Source organism: Aspergillus pseudotamarii (assembly GCF_009193445.1).
Source record: "Aspergillus pseudotamarii strain CBS 117625 unplaced genomic scaffold BDV38scaffold_25, whole genome shotgun sequence".
In the NCBI taxonomy this organism is placed as follows: domain Eukaryota; kingdom Fungi; phylum Ascomycota; class Eurotiomycetes; order Eurotiales; family Aspergillaceae; genus Aspergillus; species Aspergillus pseudotamarii.
In genome coordinates, this window is record NW_022475039.1 from 47,537 (window position 1) to 56,411 (window position 8,875).

The window sequence follows — 8,875 nt, forward strand, 5'->3', positions numbered from 1 at the left end:
TTTTGAGGTGGTTTGGCATCATGTTTGATGGCCACAATGGCAGACCTTAGGCCGCCGCTCTTCTAACCGTTACTAGCAGTCCTAAACCATGATGATCCGCAGTTTGGCCTCTACACTCATGCCCTGTAATATAGTTTTCTTTTCCTTTCCGTTCTGCGGGCCTTCCGCTGATCCGAAATTGGTCCCCTTTCACTCTCGCCGATATATCGTTGGGAATGATGCTAGACACTACAGCAACAGGGTAACCGGGATTCGACTTCAATCTACTCAGCAAGCCATAGAATACCACAATTTATGTAATCTTAAAAGAATACCACTGAACGCTTATTTATTTCATGAGTAGGGATATCCGATTGTATCCGGACATTATGTTCTCAGAAGAAGAGGTATCATAACACAACACCCAAGCCATACAAACCAAATAAATCACCGACTCGAACTCCAAGCCTCCTTAAACAAGCTCCTCAATTTCTGCGCCTCCTCATTATCCTTAATCCTCTGCGCCAGGAATCCCTCCAGATCCTCCCAGAAATCCTCCGTCTCTAGGACACTCTCCCCACTAGGCCCTAGAGCAGCCTTCGGCTTCGGCGACGCACCACGATCCACCATCTCCTGATCCTCATCGACAACCTTCGCACCGCCCATAATCATAACCCCAAACTCAACTTCCTTCCCACCAGCCAGTATCTCCGGCTCATCAGCCAAGATCTCGGAGATGGTCTTCCCCGCAACCGGCTTGCGCTTATACAGGATCTTGATCTTGTCCAGTGGAACCTTGTTCGACTGAGCGTCGACTACACGGTCCCGCACTGCATCCTTGAGGTCCTGAACAGAAGTCGTGGAGATAGGCTTGTTGGAAAGCTTGAATTCAAGGACGGGGTTCCGCGCGGATTTTAAGTTCACGGTGATTGATTTGGCGGAGCCGGGGGCTTGAGCCTGTTTCACTTTCTTGGGCATTTCAGGGTGAGGGGCTGGCATGCGGGGGAGGAGGAACTGGGTTGAGACATGTTTAGTATGGACATCATTGCTTGGGAAGCTGGGTTCGAAAGTCTGAGATAATATACGTACAGGGACTCGCCCAACTCGTTCTGGATCAATGACATAGTCGGCGGGGAGCTTAATGGGGCGGGAGTCGAGGGAGGAGAGGAATGATTTGATGAAGTTGACTTCTGCCATGGCGGCCGCGGGCCCGGATGTGTACATTGAAAAGTGATTGTATAAAGGTGAGGAAGATAAAGCGAGCGATTTGATGCTGTGTCACATTCAGTTAGACATCCCGCATTTTGCCCGATTGGGTTGGTGGTGAAGCTGACTTGCGCTATCGTGTTTATGCCTCAGGCACACACAAAAAAAGCTGAGTTCCCGCTTACACCGCCTGCCAGGAACTTATCTGCCGATATTGACCGCCCGGAGAAAAAAAAAGTGAAAGGTAAAAAAAAGTTTAGATTCTTTTGGGGAACATACAGTGTTATACCCTCTTTTTTTCTTGTTTATTCACCCACAATACACCACTTGTCGCAATGGGTAGGGGTCGTCGTATGAAGAAGCAGGGCCCTCCGGCCCCGCTCGATGAGTCTAAGATTACTATGCTTAAGAAGCGCAAGGCTGGAGAGACTGTGTCAAAGGCGGAAGCGGGCAAGAAGCGGAGAAGAGCCGAAGTTGAAGAGGAGCCTTTGAAGGAAGCACCGAAGAAGAAGGTCAATGCGGCTGTTAATGGCAAGGGCAAGAGCAAGAAGGAGGTTGCTGTGCCGGAGACTAAGGGCAAGAAGAAGGCTGCGGAACAGAAGAAGCCCACGTTTATGGACTCGAGCGATGAGGAAGATGAAGACATGTCGGATCTTGACAATGAGGAAATGCTGGATGATGAATTCGGTGATCTCGATGGTGTTAGCGATGGCTCAATGGATAGCCAGGACGAGGACGATTCAGAGAATGATGATGACTCGATTATGGACTCGGACGAAGAAGACCATCCCCGCCAAGCGATGTTCTCCGATGACGAAGATCTTTCCGACGCGGAAGAGAAGTTGACGGCAGCCAACATTGAGGGATTGTCCCGGAAATTAGATTTGGAGAAGGAAGCTGAAGAGGAAGAGGCAGAGCGTGAATTGCAGGAATCCGCCATGCAGACAAATATCGCTGGAGACCGTCCAGACGTGTTTGCGGACGGTGAAGGATCTGGCCCAGGCCTGGCTCCTGACCTGCAGCTGCTCCGTACAAGAATTACAGACACCATTCGTATTCTTGGTGATTTGAAGACACTCGGACAGTCCGGAAAGTCCCGCACCGATTACGTATCGCTTCTTTTGGACGACATCTGCACTTACTACGGATATACCCCCTTCCTTGCAGAGAAGCTGTTCAACCTTTTCACACCTATGGAGGCTTTCGCCTTTTTCGAAGCCAACGAAACCCCGCGTCCTGTCGTCATTCGTACCAACACACTGCGCACCAACCGTCGTTCTCTGGCCCAAGCGCTCATCAACCGTGGCGTCGTGCTCGAGCCCGTTGGCAAGTGGTCCAAGGTTGGTCTTCAAGTATTCGAGTCTGCCGTCCCCCTTGGTGCCACTCCAGAGTACCTTGCTGGTCACTACATTCTGCAAGCTGCATCCTCCTTCCTCCCCGTCATGGCATTGGCGCCTCAGCCTAACGAGCGAATCCTCGATATGGCCTCTGCCCCCGGTGGTAAGACTACATACATCTCCGCATTGATGCGCAACACAGGTTGTGTGATCGCCAACGATGCCAGCAAGCCCCGTGCCAAGGGTTTGATCGGTAACATTCATCGTCTCGGCTGCAAGAACACCGTCGTGACCCACCTCGATGCCCGCACAGCCTTCCCTAAGGCCATGGGTGGTTTCGACCGTGTCTTGCTTGATGCGCCCTGTACCGGTACTGGCGTTATCTCCAAGGACCCTGCTGTCAAGACCTCCAAGACCGAACGCGACTTCCTCGCCATCCCCCACATGCAGCGCCAGCTGCTTCTCGCCGCCATCGACTCCGTCGACCACTCCTCTAAAACAGGTGGTTACATCGTCTACTCTACCTGTAGCGTAACAGTCGAGGAGAACGAGGCCGTCGTCCAGTATATCCTGCGCAAGCGCCCCAACGTGAAGATTGTCGATACCGGTCTGGGTGACTTTGGTAGTCCCGGTTTCAAGGAATACATGGGCAAGCACTTCGATGCTAAGATGACCATGACCCGTCGCTACTTCCCTCACCGCGAGAACGTCGACGGTTTCTACGTCTGCAAGTTGAAGAAGACTGGACCCAGCCCCACGGACAAGAAGCCCGAGGGCGAAACCGCCTCCGACCCCAAGTCCTCTGAGGCTCGCGCTACCCCTAAGTCCGACGACGAAGACGTCATTGACAAGACACCCATCACCGACGATGATGGCAACGTCATGGAAACCGAGGGTGGCTCTTTCGGTCCCTTTGAGGAAAACGATGACGCTGATCGCATCGCACGTGCCGAGCGCAACCGTCTCCGCAGAAAGGGTATCAACCCCAAGGCCGTCCTCAATAAGCCTAGCAAGAAGTCGAAGTCCGAGCCCGAATCCACAGACGAATCCAAGGACTCCGACTCTGCACCAGAACCGAAGAAGAAGACTACCGCCACTACCCCCGAGAAAGCAAAGAAAGCCCAGAAGAACACCAAGCCCAAGAGCCAAGAATCCACCACCCCAGAGAAGAAATCCGAAGGCTCCACCCCTGAAAAGAAGAAGTCCAAATCTCAAGCCTCTACGACGGACAAGAAAAAGGCTAAGAAGTCGACCAAGTAGTTATGATGCGTCTTCATTTACTATCTAATACCTGTGTATATTTCTTCGTCGGATCCCTGGATTTGTGTCAAGATGGCTTGTTGAATGAATGAAATATAAAAGCATCTGTTTTTCTTTTCTGCTTTCTCTCATTGTTGGTGTGGGTGGCGCATGTGTGCTTTGAATGTTGACTCTATATGATATGCGTTTTATTATTATACTAGATAGGTGGTGAATTCAATAGATACCATGACATATCCATGTGATTTTCTTCGGGACATTTTGTGTAGTGAGCACTAGTTGAGATGCGTATTTCAATTGGCACTGGCTTCAAAGTCTATGCACATTCTGGATTTGGGAAGTTTGTAGCGAAGGAAAGTCAATCGGTACAATCAAAAATGTTGTGATCTAAAATCTCGTGTATCTCGTATATTGCCTTGGCAAAAATCGAAAGAATGAACCAAAAATGATAGTGGATATAGATATAAATGCGGAACACATCCATGGACCCCCCGGGTATGCCTTAATTCTCCAATGCAACAAAAAGGAAATGATATAATTATATGCATCGACAAGGTCCCGCTACGTCTTGTAGATCTTGACGACGCTGATAATGTTCTTCCGACAGATCGGACAGATTTCCACCTGGCGTGCGCAGGTGACACAGGCACAGACGTGGCCACAGTCATAAAACAGGGCATCTTGCTCTTCGCAGTAACAGATCTGACACAGATCCATTTCTTCGTCGGCTACTTCCCAGTAGCTGATACCTTTTCCGTGACGCTTGCCATCTTTGTAACCGCCCACATACTTGTTGCCTGTCTTTTTCTCCACGAAGGTGCCCTGGCCATGGCACTGGTTCTCGAACCAATCGCCGTCATAGGTATCGCCAATGGGATACTCCATGAATCCCTTGCCGTGACGCTTTCCGAGGACGAAATCCCCATCGTAGGTAGCGGCTGAATCAGAGACGTGCTTTCCTTTACCATGGTAGTATCCTTTGCTCAATTCGCCGCTATAAAATTCATTGGTGAATGACGCTTCGATGGTCTTGAACCCGGTGAATGCCTTGGTGGGGTGGTTGCGGGATCTAGCCCACAGATACCGCACTAGCTGATCAGGGTTGGCAAGTAAACCTTGCTGGTTGAGCTTCAAACGTCTAAGGCGTGGCTAGATCAGTACACTGTTGGGTATGACATGAATGGGAAAGTCTTGACTTACTTGTCCTTGTTCAGCTTGTCTCCAACAATGAAGCAAGTGCCATCGGGCACGAACACCTCAAAGGTCTCGGCAGAGGACATAGTTGTCACCGTAGTGCCATCCACGCGCTGCCAGACCTGGAAATCCTTGGTCACGGGCCATTGCAAGTGCTTCCTCACTGCAGCCTTGATAGTCTCTTCCTTCTGAGAGAAAAATGACCCGACAGTCCGTAAGGCCTGCGCCTCCACATCGAAAACTTGGATGAAATAATACACATGGTCCACCGGTGAAGCGGGTTCTAGCTCCATTGGAAGAGTAGAAACATCACCAGTTGTAGAAGACTCTCTGACTTCAATAGCTTGGGATACGCTCGTGACATCGTTGGTTTGCGGATTGTCAGTTGATTGCTCCGTTTCCATCTGTTGGATATCCCCAGCGATAATTGCAGCAATGACAGCATCATTTTCAGCCCCATTAGGGGCATCATTTTCGGGGTGACTTGTCTCCAGTGATGCTGCAGCATCTTCACCCGAGCTCTCGGTAACATTATTATTAGGGTGTTCAGAGGAGGTTTCTGCAGTCACGACCTGCACAGTGTCCTCCACGCGAGACGCGGTGCCAGATGGCCCCGCCCGTCCAGCTTCAACCTCAGCAACAGATTGCTGATCATCAGAGGAATCGGAGTCTTCACGTTCGAAAACAGCCTCTTCAGGCTTGTTCTGTAGGACTTCCACTTCCCGCGGATCGGCCATGGCAAAATACTTCGCGTCCACTATCACAAGATTAGTATCATCTTTGTCTAAGAGAGTGTACATGATGCTCACCATCTGACACCACTTGTATCCAGAAACGAGCTGTCTTCACGGGAAGATTCAATGTGGTTCTCAGGTCTGATACACGAGAAAACGCGAGTGTAGGACCGAACCGGTCGCGAGTATGCCCAATCTCCCAGAGGCGAACGTGCTCTGGACCTGTCTGATCCTGGGCGCCTGCAGAAGCCCATAAAGCGATCTTCTTGCGCAGCTCGATGAGGTTCGTTGACCGAGGCACTGTTAGGTACATGACTTTGTTGGCTGCCTTCGCCTGCGACATCAGATCGTATGTGTCGAACAAGCTGTCAAGCTTATCATATTGTGGCGCAGCGTAGACTTCGACCTGGATATCCTCCGTTGCCTTCCCATGGGACGACTCTACGTATGGATGAATTCCACGTTCGTAATATTCTTTCATAGCTGGAGGCGCATCCCATGGCCCTTGAGGGCCCGGTAGGTACTGTGACACCAGGTCACTGCGGATATACGTCACTGCGATGGCGACATCGTGGCCAGTTTTGTGGTCGACCTTCTGACTTGCGTCTAGACCTAGATGAGGACCCAAGGCCGTTTTACGTGTTAAACACTCGACACGGTTGTCGCTTCCGTCATCAAACGCCAGCCACTTAGTTCCAGGACCACCCGGGCGAAGAATGCTGAAGAATTTACCCGAAGTGCGTCGACCTCGATGGACGATGTAACCGTAAAGGACATACTTCCCGCGCTGACCATCTAGTAGCCATGGCGAGAGGTCTAACTCTTCGTCTAGGTCCACCCGATTGTAGATTAACCGCCATTGCCGAGCTGCTTTATCGAGCCTCTGGCGGCTTAGCTCCACATGGAGTATAGGCGGCAATGCCCAACGACCTGGTTTGGAACCCAGATAATTGCTGAGGGCTTCGCGCATCGTCTTTACCTGGTCGGCAGGCACACAGATACGGGAATTGTAATCCTTTGGGATAGTGTTGACTACATCCGATCCTTGAGCCTCCTGGAGAAGCAGATCAGGAGTTGGGCTGTCGAACAGCGCAGCCAAGTCTTTAGCCGCACTCGTACCTGCAAGTTCCAACTCGAGAGTGCGCCGCAAGCGTTCCCAGAACTCACATACATCTCCGGAGTACTCGTGCATATTGCGCAGCGTAGATGTAATAGTGTCAGTATCCACATACTGGAGAGAATTTTTACGGGAGCGTAACTGCCAGAGGAACCTCTGCAGTGCATCGCAGAGCGGCTTAGGTTTGACGTCACAGTTGGAGTGATGTTCCACGATATTGGCGTTTTGAATGATCTTGCAGAAAGGTGCAATATGTAACCATGTGGCTAGCCCCGCGACCTCGGCACTGTGATTGATAACGGAATCTCCGAGCGGGCGGTAACCAGTGAGCCCTAGACTATCCCATGTAGGTTCCGAATCACTGGCATGCCACCACAGTGAGTGAGTAGGATCGTCAATGATACGGATATAGGCATCAAACGCCAAGGTATCATTGCGGAGTAGTGCCTGACGCTGGCCCCGCTGCCGGCGGTGGATCTGGTCCCACGGACCATGGAAACTAGTCCAGCCCCAGTCAAGATTGTGTGGATTGAATTGATGACAAGATGACTGCATCCATCCTGTCCGTGGTTCATCTGGGTTGTATAAGATGACACCGATCTGCGCCGAAACTCTCCAAGTGTTGGACGTTGTCTTTTCTTCGTTAGCAGCCGGTGGGTACTGTGACTTGTAGTTCTCCAGCCAAGCTGCAGGGTCATCTGTGTGGGCAAACTTGAGGTTTAGGTCGGGAGTACGATCATTGATATCTCCATCAGCTGGACCCCGGAGCACTTTAAACTCGGTATCGGGTAGAGTCTTGTCAGGAGGGGGCATAGTGGGCGAGCATTCAATATAGATGCTCAGGGAACCAACATTGTTCCCGCGGGGAAAAAACTTAATGGACCACCAATAGCCGCCGATGTAGGCGGCTGGAGAGCGCATGACCTTGGCACGATTTGGATGATCTTTTGTGCCTCTAACACCATTGATTTTCCAGGTAAGGCGAGCCTTTTCAATGGGACGATACTCGGGATCGTCTAGATCCGGGTGAAAGTTTTTCTCCCAGTACGGATCTACTATTGTTAGTGATGTTTTCCAATGGTACCGACTGTGATTCTATGGGACTCACATTCATACGCACTATAGTCCCCATCCGCGGCAGACTCGATTTCCTTCATCTCAGCCTCGTCCGGGACCGAGGTATCCTCCTCCATCTCCGCCCAATAAGCATGTTCGACCTCCGGAGGTGGGGGTCGTGGAGGAGCAGAGGTGTCAGACTGGATGGAAGGCTCGTGCTCCTCAGCACTAATATCTTGAGATGAAGTATTGCGTTCTGGTACCAGGAGGGGAGATTCTATGGTGTTGTTCAATTGGCCTGTCGAAGACTCTAAAGCGTCGCTGATCGACGCGTCCAGAGCAACTGTCGTTGAACTTGTGTCTGTTGTTGAAGGTGGTTCAATATCTGGCATGACAGGAGGATGTTGCTCAACTGTGAACGTTGTCTCGTTCGTGGTGGTGTCCATTGTGAATGGAGAGTGGTAACACCCTATTGAGCTTTTAAGAGTGCTCGTAGGGAATTAACAAAGATGATCTCAGGAATTATAAGAGTCACACAAAGAGATACAAGGTAAGTAATAATAATAAAAAAAGGGGAGTATACGAGGGGCACAGGAGGAGGATGACTCAAAAACACAAGGGCTGGTTCACGTTGAGTAATAATAGTAAGAGACGGGAGATAGTAAGTGTTTATAGGTGCAAGCAAAACTCAAAAGCCAAACATTCAGACAGAAAACGGCTTCGCAAAGTGATACTCCTTTCGTCACTTCTACCTTAGGACGTAAGAGTCCGTAAAGAAGAAGAGATTTAGCGGTTCAACAAAAATAAGAGGACAAGGAGAACTGGCAGAGCAAACGACGAAGCAGAAAGCGAGAGTCTAGAATTCCCCCCGATAAGGATGGCTTATCAGTAGTATGGGGCAGTCTAAGCCTAGGAAGGAAATGACAGCAATGGATTGCTGAAGGAGTGTTAATAAGAAGGATGTTCACCACCGGGCAAAGACGGGCCAAAGA

General features: G+C 50.5%; 3 protein-coding genes across 3 annotated transcripts; 1 reads left to right on the plus strand and 2 right to left on the minus strand.

Moving 5' to 3' along the window:
* Positions 1-322: 322 nt before the first annotated feature.
* On the minus strand, positions 323-1,467 carry BDV38DRAFT_83041 (uncharacterized protein). The gene is made up of 2 exons (XM_032064001.1): positions 1,069-1,467; positions 323-993 (listed from the first exon to the last, which is right to left on the minus strand). The coding sequence occupies exons 1-2, from the start codon at positions 1,201-1,203 to the stop codon at positions 427-429; spliced, it is 702 nt and encodes a 233-aa protein (XP_031913766.1). The 5' UTR covers positions 1,204-1,467; the 3' UTR covers positions 323-426.
* BDV38DRAFT_83057 (rRNA (cytosine-C5-)-methyltransferase NOP2) lies at positions 1,362-4,038 on the plus strand. The gene has a single exon (XM_032064002.1). The coding sequence runs from the start codon at positions 1,521-1,523 to the stop codon at positions 3,780-3,782; it is 2,262 nt and encodes a 753-aa protein (XP_031913767.1). The 5' UTR covers positions 1,362-1,520; the 3' UTR covers positions 3,783-4,038.
* Positions 4,039-4,062: 24 nt separating this feature from the next.
* Positions 4,063-8,503, minus strand: BDV38DRAFT_83019 (putative MATH and UCH domain protein). The gene is made up of 4 exons (XM_032063999.1): positions 7,936-8,503; positions 5,786-7,879; positions 4,983-5,733; positions 4,063-4,920 (listed from the first exon to the last, which is right to left on the minus strand). The coding sequence occupies exons 1-4, from the start codon at positions 8,327-8,329 to the stop codon at positions 4,344-4,346; spliced, it is 3,816 nt and encodes a 1,271-aa protein (XP_031913768.1). The 5' UTR covers positions 8,330-8,503; the 3' UTR covers positions 4,063-4,343.
* Between the last annotated feature and the right edge of the window lie 372 nt (positions 8,504-8,875).